Source organism: Pongo pygmaeus, chromosome 7 (genome assembly GCF_028885625.2).
Source record: "Pongo pygmaeus isolate AG05252 chromosome 7, NHGRI_mPonPyg2-v2.0_pri, whole genome shotgun sequence".
Classification (NCBI taxonomy): domain Eukaryota; kingdom Metazoa; phylum Chordata; class Mammalia; order Primates; family Hominidae; genus Pongo; species Pongo pygmaeus.
In genome coordinates, this window is record NC_072380.2 from 38,130,142 (window position 1) to 38,143,927 (window position 13,786).

At 45.5% G+C, this 13,786-nt stretch overlaps 1 protein-coding gene across 2 annotated transcripts in view; it reads right to left on the minus strand.

The window, feature by feature from the left end:
- The window catches only part of RAB11FIP1 (RAB11 family interacting protein 1), a 40,446-nt gene that overhangs the window by 14,340 nt on the left and 12,320 nt on the right, over positions 1-13,786 (minus strand). For both annotated transcript variants that reach the window (XM_054498762.2, XM_054498761.2), the window contains exons 2-3: positions 3,738-4,180; positions 1,196-2,003 (exon numbers count right to left, since the gene is read on the minus strand). In XM_054498762.2, the coding sequence (XP_054354737.1) occupies positions 1,196-2,003; positions 3,738-4,180 (1,251 nt within the window). The remainder of the gene's footprint in view (positions 1-1,195; positions 2,004-3,737; positions 4,181-13,786) is intronic.

The following is a 13,786-nucleotide window of genomic DNA, read 5'->3' on the forward strand; positions in this document are numbered from 1 at the left end:
ACACTAGCCGGACGCGGTGGCTCACGCCTGTAATCCCAGTACTGTGGGAGGCCGAGGCGGGCGGATCACCTGAAGTCAGGAGTTCAAGACCAGCCCAGCCAACATGGTGAAACCTCATCTCTACTGAAAAATACAAAAATTAGCCGGGTGTGGTGGTGTGCACCTGTAGTCCCAGCTACTCGGGAGGCTGAGGCAGGAGAACTGCTTGAACCTGGGAGGTGGAGGTTGCAGTGAGTTGAGATCGTGCCACTGCACTCCAGCCTGGGCAATAGAGGGAGACTGTCTCAAAAAAAAAAAAAAAAAAAAAGGAACACTAACATTTAACATACACAACAGACACTTTTATAACCAAGCAGATCTGTCACACAAAAGTCTGTTGCAATAGAAATGAAAAGATCCCGGTAAAGCAATAGCCTCCGGTTTCTTGTGGTGATTAACACAAGGCCCAAGCATTTGATTATTACAGGACAAAATGCACCTAAAAGGTTTAAAGTGGTTAAAGATGTAACACAAAGCAACAGGCACAGATAAGTTTAAGAGGAACAGTGTGTATGTGTGTGTGTGTGTGCATGTCAAAGTAAGCAGAATCTCTAAAAAAAAAAAAATCTCACTCCCCAGACCACAGAAATATTGTCAATGTGAATGTGAGTCACACAGAAAAGCAGAAGTCCCCAAGGCCAGTCCCCAAGGCTTTACGCCGGCTCTTACAACAAGGGGCAGAGTGGACACAGAGAACCGGCACTGTCACTTGAGAGAGGACCGAGGGTCTCTCATACCACAAACCAATGCCAAAAGGCAAGGAGGCAGGATAACATCTGGCTCAAGGGGAAATGTGAGATAAGAACTTCTAAAACACAGGTTCTGCATACACTACAACCCAAACTCAGTATTCCCGACTTGCAACACCCACAATCTGCTACAAACCACTGCGTTCCACTGAGATCTGATAAGCTGACTGAAAGGACAGACCATGCCTGCTGGGCAGTAGCTCTGAGCTGGGAAACATCACTGCAATTTGTACAGGGCAGGCCAGGCTGGCAGTAGGGACTGGTTAAAAAAATAATTTAGACCAGCAAACCTTTGGCATATACAGGTACTATGATATCATGGAACCCACAAGAGCTGGTCTAATGTAAGCCTGAAAACCACCAATGGCGAGGCAGAAATGCCCTGCACGAGAAGAGCCAAAACTCACCGGGGCTTGACAGCTCTGGTCTGGGGAGCCCTCGGAGAAGAAATTGGAGGTTTCGGTTCAGACTTGGACTCTGGCTCAGCTTCTGGTTCTGTGATCTGCACATCTTCAAAGGGGTTCAGGGAGCTGCCCTGTCTGGAGACAACAGCTGCAGTATCTTTCTCAGATCTTCTCACAAGGTCTTCAGCAGGCCCCGACGCATCCTCCCCCGGCTTAACCCCCATCAGCATGCCTTCCTTCTCCCTCCCTGGGACCGTGAGAGGGTTTTCACCTTCACTGCCCTTAGCCACATCCTTCTTCCCCGTCATCAGAGACAGCAAAGAGGACCTCCTGCTCTCTGGCTTCTTGCTCTCCTTGGCTTCTTTTGTGGCCTCCGAGTTTGCGGGGGCCATGTTTTCCCTGAGGTCCCCACTGACCGGTGGGGCAGGTCGGTAGGACGGCAGGGTCATAGACTTCAAGGAGTCCTTGGTGGAAGATTCGGAGAGCTGCCTGTCAGAAGACAGCCCACCTCCTTCAGCAGGCTCCTTCCAAGACCCAGCCACCAGGTTCTCTGTAGAAGAGAACAAATGCTTCTTTCTGAAGCCCTTGGGGGATGGGGAGGAGGATGGGCTGCTGTCCTTGGTCTCACCCTTGGCTTCTGGCTGCTCCAGGTAAACATGGTTCCCATTGATGCAGACATTAGAGCGGGAAAGGACATCATTCTTAGACCGAAGGCCACCAAGAAAGGAAAGTCCTTCCTTCTTGGGAAGGGTAAAGTTGACCTGGTTCAGTTGCTTAAGATCTGTACTCGCTGTTCTCTTGTGAGACATGACTTTGGGAAGAAAAAGAACAGAAAGGGGATAAGATGTTAAACGGGTGGTTTGCAGTGTAGGGGCATCTGTCAACGTCTGGATACATTTCTGGTTGTCACAACTTGGAGGGGGTGTGCTGCTATTCATATCCAGCAGGTAGAGGACAAGGATGATACTGAACATCTTACAACGTATAGCACAGCCCCCCACGACAAAGACCTGTCTAGTCCAAACTGTCCACAGTGCTGAGGTTGAGAAACTCTGGATTAAACCAATGAAAAGGGCAGCACTCTTGGTAGAGTAGCAGAATCCGGCCAATGGGAGGGATTTAGACATTGAAATTGAAGTTCAAAATACATAATTAACTCAGAGCTAAAGGAATCAGATTCCTTGGCTTCTGATGAGGCTATATCCCACGAGCGTTAAGCACATCATAGGAACTCAATAACTACCTGATGAATTAATGAAATATCAGAATTACTATAAGGTTCCATGGTTTTACCCTTAAAAAAAAGAAAAAAAAAAAAACTTGGAAGACACTCATTCTGTTAGCTCTAAAAGCTTGTACTAGTGGACATCATTTATAGAGCCAGGAACTCTGGAAAAGGAATTTATACATTCTTAGAAACCAGAGGGTATAATCCCAGCACTTTGAGAGGCCAAGACAGGTGGATCACTTGAGGTCAGGAGTTCAAAATCAGCCTGGCCAACATGGTGAAACCCCAACTCTACTAAAAATACAAAAATTCACCGGGTGTGGTGGCAGGCACCTATAATCCAAGCTATTCGGGAGACTGAGGAAGGAGAATCACTTAAACCCAGGAGGCGGAAGTTGCAGAGAGCCGAGATCGCGCCACTGCACTCCAGCCTGGGAGACAGAGCAAGACTCCATCTCAAAAGAAAGAAAGAAAGAAACCAGAGGGCTTAGAAATAGAGAGGGCATCTCAGCCGTGGGCAGTGGTTCACACCGGTCATACCAGCCCTTTGAGAGGCTGAGGCAGGGGGATCACTTGAAGCCAGGAGTTTCAGACCAGCCTAGGCAACATAGTGAGACCTCATCTCTAAAAAAAAAATTTTTTTTAATTAGTCAGGTGTGATGGTGCACACCTGTAGTCCCAGCTCCTCAGAAGGCCAAGGTGGGAGGATTCCTTGAGCCCAGGAGTTGGAGGCTGCAGTAAGCTATGATTGCGCCACTGCACTCCAGCGTGGGCAATAGAGCAAGACCCTGTCTCTAAAACAAACAAACAAAAAATATTTTAAAAAAAGAAACAGAGAGGGCATTTTTTTTTTTTTTTTTTTTTTTTGAGACAGAGTCTCACTCTGTCACCCAGGCTGGAGTGCAGTGGCACGATCACAGCTTACTGCAGCCTCTACTTCCTGAGCTCAAGCAATCCTCCCAGCCTAGCCTCCTGAGTAGCTGGGACTACAGGAGTTTGTCATCACATCTGGCTAATTTTTATATTTTTTGTAGAGACAGGGTTTCACCATGTTGCCCAGGCTGGTCTCAAACTCCTGGGCTCAAGCAATCTGCCTGCCTCGGCCTCCCAAAGTGCTGGGATTACAGGCGTGAGCCACCACGCCTGGCCTTAGAGAGGGCATCTTAACCACCACTATCATCACCCCCACCACCATGATTTTGTAACTGAGGAATTGAATTAAACTCTTTCTCTTGGGATTTGTCTGTTTCTTCTCTCTCAGAACGAAGCATGGTAAGTGGAAGAAGAGAGGTCAAGCAGGCAGAGGCAGAAACTCACCATCCGAGGCCGAAGAGGACTCATCCTCATTGTCATCTTCATCCCACTGGGACTGAAAATCTCCGGGACGAAGCAGCACTTTTTCTGGCTTTGAAGTTGGCAGGACAGACATGGACTGGGAAAGAGGTGTCTTCTGCAAATTTGACTTGGAAAGTAAGGTCTTGATCTTTGATTTCTTTTTCTTGTCTTTGCCCACAGACTCATCGTCACTGTCGACCGAAGGTGTTGTGCTAGGGATGATGGCGGAGGCGGTGTCTGACCCACTGTCCTTATTCTTCCCCTTGATCTTGTCCTTCAGTTTTCCAAATGGATTCCGAGACTTGTCTTTCATAGAAAGGTCAAACATGCTAGCAGTCATGTTGTTTCTCATAAACTGGATGTCAACCTCAATTTCTCCTCGCTCCTTGTCCTTCTTTCCTGGCTTGGATTTCAACTTATACCACCTGAAAGGAGAAAGGCTGAGGAGTTAGCTTTGAATGGAAGCAACTGCAACAATGTTCACAATCCCCATGAACTGGCCTCTCCTCTCTGCTACCAGCAGCCTCTTCAATGCATGCATTCTCACGCATTCTCTTTGGAAAGTGGTAGATGAGAGCAGAATTTTTTTTTTTTTTTTTTTTGACACAGAGTCTTGCTGTGTCACCCAGGCTGGAGTGCAATGCCACCATCTCGGCTGACTGCAGCCTCTGCCTCCTGGGTTCAAGTGATTCTCCTGTCTCAGCCTCCTGAGTAGCTGAGATTACAGGAGCGCGTGACCACGTCCGGCTAATTTTTGTATTTTTAGTAGAGATGGGGTTTCACCATGTTAGCCAGGCTGGACTCGAACTCCTGACCTCAGATGATCCGCCTGCCTCAGCCTCCCAAAATGTTGGGATTACAAGCGTGAGCCACTGCACTCGGCTGAGAGCAGAATTTGCACTTTTCTTTTGTTTTGTTTTTTATTTTGCACTTTTATTTTTGAGAAGACATGCGCTAGACAAAGATAGGATCCAGTGTTGTGCTTAGCGTATAATCACCTCAAATCCTGATTCAATAAAGAGCTCATTCTAAAAATAAAGAAAAAAATATTCCATGGAATCACTTCCGATGAGTGATGTTTTCCTTCAGTAGGGTAAAAATGCAAAGATCAGGGCAGGCGCGGTGGCTCACACCTGTAATCCCAGCACTTGGGGAGGCTGAGGCGGGTGGATCACAAGGTCAGGAGTTCGAGACCAGCCTGGCCAATATGGTGAAACCCCATCTCTACTAAAAATATAAAAAATTAGCCAGGTGTGGTGGCAGGTGCCTGTAGTTCCAGCTACTCAGGAGGCTGTGGCAGGAGAATCACTTGAACCCAGGAGGCAGAGGTTGCAGTGAGCCGAGATCGCACCTCTGCACTCCAGCCTAGACAACAGAGTGAGACTCCATCTCAAAAAAAAAAAAAAGCAAAGATCATACACAAACAGCTAAGAAGGGTGGCATGCAAATGATGTATAATTAAATCTCAGAGAAAACCAAGTTTGTAGTAAGGAATGGTCCCTGCCAGGGAGTAAAAAAATAATAATAATACAACACAGAATTAAAAAAAAAAAAAAAAAGGTGGGGAGGGTGTTGGACATGGTGGCTCACACCTGTAATCCCAGAGTTTTGGGAGCCTGAGGCAGGAGGATCACTTGAGGCCAGGAGTTTAAGACCAGCCTGGGCAATATTGCAAGACTCCATCTCCATAAAAAATTAAAAAATTTGCCACCATGGTGGTGTGCGCCTATACTCTCAGCTACTCAACATAAGCCTAGGAATTCGAGGCTGCAGTGAGCTATAATTGTACCACTGCACTCTAGTCTGGGTGACGAAGCGAGACTCTGTTTCTAAAAATAAATAAATAAAAATAAAGAATTTTTTAAAAGAGTAAAATCAGGCTAGGCACAGTGGCTCACACCTGTGATACCAGTACTTTGGGAGGCCGAGGCAGGCAGACCACCTGAGGTCAGGAACTCGAGACCAGCCTGACCAACGTGGCGAAACCCCGTCTCTACTAAAAATACAAAAATTAGCCAGGCATCATGGCGAGCACCTGTAATCCCAGCTATGCAGGAGGCTGAAGCAGGAGAATTGCTTGAACCCAGGAGGCGAAGGTTGCAGTGAGCCAAGGTCATGCCACTGCACTCCAGCACTCCAGCTTAGGCGACAGAGCCAGACTCCATCTCAAAAAAACAAAAAAAAAGAGCGAAATCAGTCAGTTAGAAAATGACAAACTATATGAGTCCACTTAAGTGAGGTTCCTGGGTTAGTCAAATTCATCCAGTCAGAAAGTAGAATGGTGATTGCCGGAGGAGGGGAAGGAGAGAAGGAGGAGTTAATGTTTGATGGGTATAGAGCTTCAGTTGCAGAAAATGAAAAAGTTCTGGAGATGGATGGCAGTGATGGTCACACAACAATATGAATATTCTTAATGACACTGAACTGCACACTTAAAAATGGTTAAAATGGGGCCAGGCACAGTGGCTTACGCCCATAATCCCAGCACTTTGGGAGGCCAAGGCGGGCAGATCACTTGAGGTCAGGAGTTTGTGACCAGCCTGACCAACATGGTGAACCCCATCTCTACTAAAAATACAAAAAATAGCCGGGTGTTGTGCCACATGCCTGTAATTTCAGCTACTCTCAGAGGCTGAGGCAGGAGAATTGCTTGAACCCGGGAGAGGGAGGTTGCAGTGAGCCAAGATCACACTACTGCACTCCAGCCTGGGTGACAGAGTGAGACTTTGTCTCAAAAAAAAAAAAAAAGTTAAAATGGTAAATTTAATGTTACATATATTTTACCACAATAAAAAAAAATGGTTAGTTGGAAAGGAAGCCTTCTTCCCTAGCTTAATAATCAGAAAAAGTAACATTTCAAACACTATCCAAGAATTACACTTGGTCATTTGCAACCCACTTCAAGATGTGAAAAATGACATTATACCAGTCCAACTCCACTGAGAGACAAGCTTCAGAAAAAGGAGATCTCATGGCATTCATTTTCCATTTAGGAGCCCTATACCTTTGGTGAACTGTAAGAATGTGAGCCAGGTCGGGTACAGTGGCTCACACCTGTAATCCCAGTGCTTTGGGAGTCTGAGACAGGAGGAATGGTTGGATCCAGGAGTTTGAGACCAGTATAGGCAACAAGGCAAGATCCCATTCTCCAACAAAAAAAAATTTTTTTTTTTGAGACAGAGTCTCGCTCTGTCCCCCAGGCTGGAGTGCAATGGTACGATCTCGGCTCACTGCAACCTCTACCTCCCGGGTTCAAGTGATTCTCCTGCCTCAGCCTCCTGAGTAGCTGGGACTACAGGTGTATGCCACAATGCCCAGCTATTCTTTGTATTTTTAGTAGAGACAGGGTTTCATCATGTTAGACAGGCTGGTCTCAAACTCCTGACCTCGAGTGATCCACCCACCTTGGCCTCCCAAAGTGCTGGGATTACAGGCATAAGCCACCAAGCGTGGCTAAATTAGCTGGGTGCAGTTGTGCATACTTAATAGTCCCAGCTACTTGGGAGGTTGAGGCAGGAGGATCACTTGAACCCAGGAGTTCAAGGCTGTAGTAAGAGCTATGATTGCACCACTACACTCCAGCTTGCGCAACAGAGTGAGACCTTATCTCTTTAAAAAAAAAAAAAAAAAAATGAGCCCAGTTTGTAGCAAGACCATACAATGGGACAAATAACTCCAAATACCTGGTCTATAGCGAGCTGTCCACCAGGTCACCCTCACAAACTGAGAACTCACATTCTGAAGTTCTTTTCAGTGACCTATTTAAGAGCTGAGGGTAGTGGACTTAAAGGAAATGATGGTTTTGCCCAAATGAGCACAACTTCCTCTTTCACCTTCAGCCATGGCTGGTGGCTCGCTCACAGGGCAGATCCCTGCCCCCACTGCTACAGCTCCTTCTACACTTAGAGGAAAGGCACAGGGGAAAGTCGAAACCTAACACCTAAACAGCATCTGTGGCATACCTGACACTGCATACGCACAGAGACATCCTCATTTCAGCCTCACAAGAACGACACGGAGTAGATATTATACCCATTTTATAGTGAAGAAATTGAAGCTCAGAGGTCTGAAAATTGGCACAAGGTCTTGCAACCACTATGGGGTACAGCTAGGATTCCAAGTCAGTTTCCCCTATTCTTTCTCCTACACCAAGACTCCTGCTTTAAATTCTCTCCTAATTTATCTTGGATGGGCCATCTTTTGTAACATAGAGAAAGGAGGGTTCAAATTTAAATTCTTTTTGAGAAACATTTAAGCTTCTCATTCAAATGTCCAAAGATGAAAGAAGAAAGGAAGGAAACTAACATAGCTTGCCATCAGTCATAAATAGTTGAGATTACTTAAAGGCCAGTATACAAAGTCATCAAGAAGAACTTAAAATGAATTCACAAAATACAGCAAAGAGAGGATAAAATTATATGAGCTATAATTTTGGGCCCTTAGGAGACAAATCTTTTATGGTTTTTATAACCTCAATCCAGAGCTGGGCAGGCGGGGAGTGGTGGGTGTTGCAAGATGCAAGGTCTTTTTTTATTTTTTATTTTTTGCAACAGCGTCTCACTCTCTTGCCCAGGCTGGAGTGCAGTGGTGCGATCATAGCTCACTGCAGCCCTGGACTCCTGGGCTCAAGTGGAAAATGCAAGGTCTTTATAGACAATGTCACCCTTGCCAGCCTAGTGTCTGTCCAATACATTTTCCAGGGCCTGGCCTGGAATCATTTGCATATTTGTCACTTTGATTTTGAGAGGATTATTTATATTTTTCTCTTCTGACAGTCATGTAGTAAATGGTAGCCTTGGTGATGAAGGGTGTTTAGCTTTTGTAAATACCAGTTGTAGGCACCTGAAAAGGAGAAGTTGCTGAACGCTGACTGAGGAGATTTCGATGACCTCGCCAACCGCAGGCAGGCAGCACGCTTCACCTGCCCGCCCAGGGCAGGAGCGTCAGGCAGGGGCTTCTCCACAGCTCTTCCACACAGCCCCTTCTATTAGCCCTCCACGGGGATGCAAAAATGTGACAGGCCTCCAAAGCAGCTGTCAGAGGCATTCAAACCAGAGCAACTCCATCTTGAGTGAGGGCTAGGAAAATGAGGCTGGGACTTGCTGCGCTGCATTCCCAGAAAGTTAGGTATTCCTAGCCTCTAGATGTTTATGGGTAAGGGAACAGATGGATAATGTCTACCAAACAGACCCAGACTTGGGAGTGTTCTAATATCCCAAAATCTGGAGAACAAAGGCAAACCTAATTTTGCTTTGAAGATAATAATATTGATTCTCACAAAATATAGTAATTAAGAAAATTAATCCTTTATCACAAACCCTTGTAGTAGGGCACATCTCTCAATGATCTTTTTATCCTGTGTATAAATAAGCATAGTGCCTAGAGTGGATGCGTTCCTCCTCTTACTTTCGGGAACATCCTACTCTGTCTATGGAGTAGTTGTACCTTCAATACTTTACTTTCTTAATAAACTTGCTTTTACTTTGCACTGCAGACTTGCCCTGAATTCTTTCTTGAGGGAGATCCAAACACCCTCTTTTGGGGTCTGGATCGGGACCCCTTTCCTGTAACACAGCCAGTTGACAATTCCAAGGGCCAGCCTTGCCTTTCCGAAAGTATCAGTGAGGTTTTCTTTGCACTTCCTAATGGTTTTTGAGCAAAACTACAACCGATTCTAGAATCCTCCCTCGGGACCAATTATTACCTGATCCTCAGGTCCAATCCCTGGGTCCTAAAGTGGGATTTGCTTCGGAAACTTCCAGCACCATTAAGAAGTGCAAATAAAAACGTCACCGACTGTTCTTGCTGCGTAATTTCACAAGCAAACCTAAAACCAAACACCAGGTAGCCAGGCACCAGCCACAGGGCTACTGAAGGATATGAAACAGGCTGAATCACAGGCCAGCAGGGAAACAGCCCAGGTAAAGGGGCAGAATTTACAAATCTGTGTTCGATGTATTAAAGCTGGAAAGCGAAACAAGAATTGTTTCATTTTTTTGTGTGTGTGGTTTTTTTTTTTTTGGTTTTGGTTTGTTTGTTTGTTTGTTTTAGAGACTGAGTCTCGCTCTGTTGCCCAGGCTGGAGTGCAGTGACGTGATCTCAGCTCACTGCAACCTCCTCCTCCTGGGTTCAACCGATTCTCCTGCCTCAGCTTGCTGAGTAGCTGGGATTACAGGCGTGCGCAACTATGCCCAACTAATTTTATGTTAGCCAGGCTGATCTCAAACTCCTGACCTCAGGTGATCGGCCTGCCTCAGCCTCCCAAAGTGTTGGGATTACAGGCATGAGCCACTGTGCCCGGCCAAGAATTGTTTCTTTTACTGACAATATTATCCTCAAATTCAAAAACAGTTTAAGCAAGGGATGTTTGATAGAAGCATACTTTGATAAGAGAGTGAAAGCCACAGTGCTTGAATATCTTACCCTAAGAAATCCCAAACCAGAAGAACACATCTGTGGATTTTTATATTTAAGATCAACTCAGTTTCTAAGTGTTACTGCCCATGTGTTTTTCAGTTCACTTAATTCCTGCACCTCACAGAAGTAGCTCATAAATAATAAAGTCCCAGCCTAGCAACACAGTATGTGATGGCGGCGTGGGTGTGTTCCAGTATTATCTTTCACGTAGGCCCTGAAAGCCTGAATTATCTCAGAAATCAGGGTTGGGTCCATTTCCCTAGTCCAAAGGGCAGAAAAAGAGAGCCATAATCCCAATGTAGCAAGTTTATTTTTAAGCCCATATTCTGAAAAAATCTTGCCACCTATCAAAAGTAAAAGTCAAATGATCCCTTCAATAAGCAAATTATTATTGCTTATCATTAAACTCAGTCCTGCAAGAATTAAAAGGATCTCTGGATATGTAGAAAGTGACATAATTTTATTTATTTATTTATTTATTTATTTATTTATTTATTTTTGAGACAGAATCTCATTCTATTGTCTATTGCCCAGGCTGGAGTACAGTGGCACAATCTCAGCTCACTGCAACCTCCATCGCCCAGGTTCAAGCGATTCTCCTGCCTCAGCCTCCCGAGTAGCTGGGAATACAGGTGCACGCCACTACATCCAGCTAAGTTTTGTATTTTTACTAGAGACAGGGTTTCACCACCTTGGCCAGGCTGATATCGAACTCCTGACCTCATGATCCACCCTCTTCGGCCTCCCAAAGTGCTGGGAATACAGGCGTGAGCTACCACGCCTGGCCAACATAAAATTTCTATAAACTGTGTACACACACATATATATTTTGAGATGCGGTCTTGCTCTGTTGTCCAGGCTGGAGTACAGTGCACATTCATAGCTCACAGTAGCTTCAAAGTTCTAGGCTCAAGCCGTCCTCCCACCTCAGCCTCTTGAGGAGCTGGGACTAAAAGCATGTGCCACCACACCCAACTAGTTGTTGTTGTTGTTGTTGTTGTTGAGACAGTCTTGCTCTGTTGCCCAGGCTGGAGTGCAGTGAAATGATCTCGGCTCACTGCAACCTCCACCTCCCGGGTTCAAGCAATTCTCATGCCTCAGCCTCCAGAGTAGTTGGTATTACAGGCATGTACCATCATGCCCAGCTAATTTTTGTATTTTTAGTAGAGACACGGTTTTACCATGTTGGCCAGGCTGGTCTCGAACTCCTGACCTCAAGTGATCTGCCTGCCTTAGCTTCCCAAAGTGCCAGGATTGCAGGTGTGAACCACTATGCCAGCTAGTCTTTTGTTTTGTTTTGTTTTGTTTTAGAGATAGGGTCTTGCTATGCTGCCCAGGCTGGTCTTAAACTCCTGGCCACACAGAATCCTCTCACCTTAGTCTCTCATAGTGCTGGGATTACAGGTATGAGCCATTGCACTCGGCCTATATTTTTTAATTTTTTTTTTTTTTTTGAGATGGAGTCTCACTCTGTTGCACAGGCTGGAGTGCAGTGGTGCGATCTCGGCTCACTGCAACCTCTGCCTCCCAGATTCAAGCAATTCTCCTGTCTCAGCCTCCTGAGTAGCCAGGATTATGGGCATGTGCTACCACACCCAGCTAAGTTTTGTATTTTTAGTAGAGACGGGGTTTCACCATGATGGCCAGGCTGGTCTCAAGCTCCTGACTTCAGATGATCCGTCCACCTTGGCCTCCCAAAGTGCTGGGATTACAGGTGTGAGCCACCAGGCCCAGCCCCCAGCCTATATTTTAAAGTAATAACAGGCATTGGGTAAAAATTCAAATCATACAAAATGGTATAGGATGAAAAATTCCATCTTCCCACCCCTCCTGATCCCATGCCCCTCAGTCTCCGTACCAGAGACAACCACTATTATCAGTTTTATACACCCTCCCAAATGGTGGTCTCGCCACAGACAAGCAAAACTGTGTATTATCCAAATAGGCTACCCTGCAGTTTTTGTTTTTGGGGATTTTCTTTTTTTTGGTCAAACACAAGACAAGGCACAGATAAAAGTATACAAAAAGTCATTTAAGTTTTCTACACTTTCAAAAAGATGTTTTACGAAGAGAAATAAGAGAAAAAGAATGAACTAAATACAGTGCAGAAAAAAACATGAGCCTGTTCCCACACACAAGAGCGGGGTGCAGGGCACCAGCCCACCTCCTGAGTAGCCCGCTGGGAAGCCCGTGCCTGCATCCATACTGTGAAATCTCTTGGGCTTTTCAGTCCTTCTGGAACAGCTAAGACCATTCAACCATGCCCTATCCTCAGGGCTGGTGTGTCTCAGAACATGGAGTTGGCTTCCCAAACATACCCAGAGCTGATCCCGGGGGGCCTTCTGTCGGAATGTGGCAGGGTAAGGGCAGCATGGCTCTTGGTATGGGGAAATGAAAAGCCTTCTAGTGCAGCCCTGCAGTTATTCATGATTATGCTGGTAAAGGACTGACTGGTATGTCTCAAAAATAATCTTTCTGCAGCTGAAAAAAACATGTTTTTTCCCTTTAGAACATTCCAGAGAGCAGACATATGCAGAGAAATGATGCCTTCGGAGATTCAGTTCCAACGTTTTTACATGCCAGACACTGGAAATACAGAGAATGAAGAGGACTAAAAAGCTTACCCTGCAATGGGATGGGGAAGAGGCTCACGCAAGATCACAAAGCATTTGTTACATTGGGGCAACTGCTTCCAACTTGCTAACTTTCAGGCATGAGAGAAATTAATTACAGGTAAAACTCCTGCTGAAGTACACAATTTCATCACAAATAATGACTCACGTACAAATAAGGTTTCAGGTCATTTAAGCCCCAACAGGCTATCAGAACCGCCTATCTAGGGACTGTTCAGCAAGTGAATAAATACTGCATCCCTGTATTAAACACAGGCGTCTCCAGGAAAGGCCAGGCAAGGACGACCACCAGCTCTCTGGGTTACCTCCACACTTTACATGTGTCAGTGTTAATTTCAAGGGATCATTGTTTCTGTATCCAGTTTGGACTCCAGGTTCGGTGAGGACTGCCTACTTCCTTGGCTATTCAAAATCCCAATCCTGACTTATAGCATGAGTCATCTCCACGTTAACCAGGCATCATGACACAGGGGATGATGGCCTCGAGTGAGGAAAGAAGCAGGAAGAACAGAACCACCCCTGACCTAGTGTGGGACAGAGGACACACTTAACCTTTCTTAGATGAAGAAATTTTGAAAGCAGTTCATTAACTGTCTTCCCCAGCAAATAAAAAATCAGGCTGCAAATCATGTGGTTAGCAGTTGAGAACATCTTTTAAAAAGGATCTGAAAAGGAGTGATTGCATATGAGTAAAATGTCCAGTCTCTTCTTCTGGTCACCTAGAAGCAATGCACAGCAAACAGACAGAAATGTTTATAACCTATAAAACGTTTGTGCTGTGTACCTTCCAGAAGCTATGCAGCTTAACGAGCGCTGGTATTGAAGAAGGTAGCTAGTCATCATAACCTAACTCTGAACACAGAATTACCCATCAGCCAACCTTGCCTCCCTAGACCTTGCCCTCTGCCCATGGTCAGCTACTTGGAAAAACTGGTAAATCATGAGAGTAGCAAATAGGTCATGGCTCGTTTTTTTGACCTT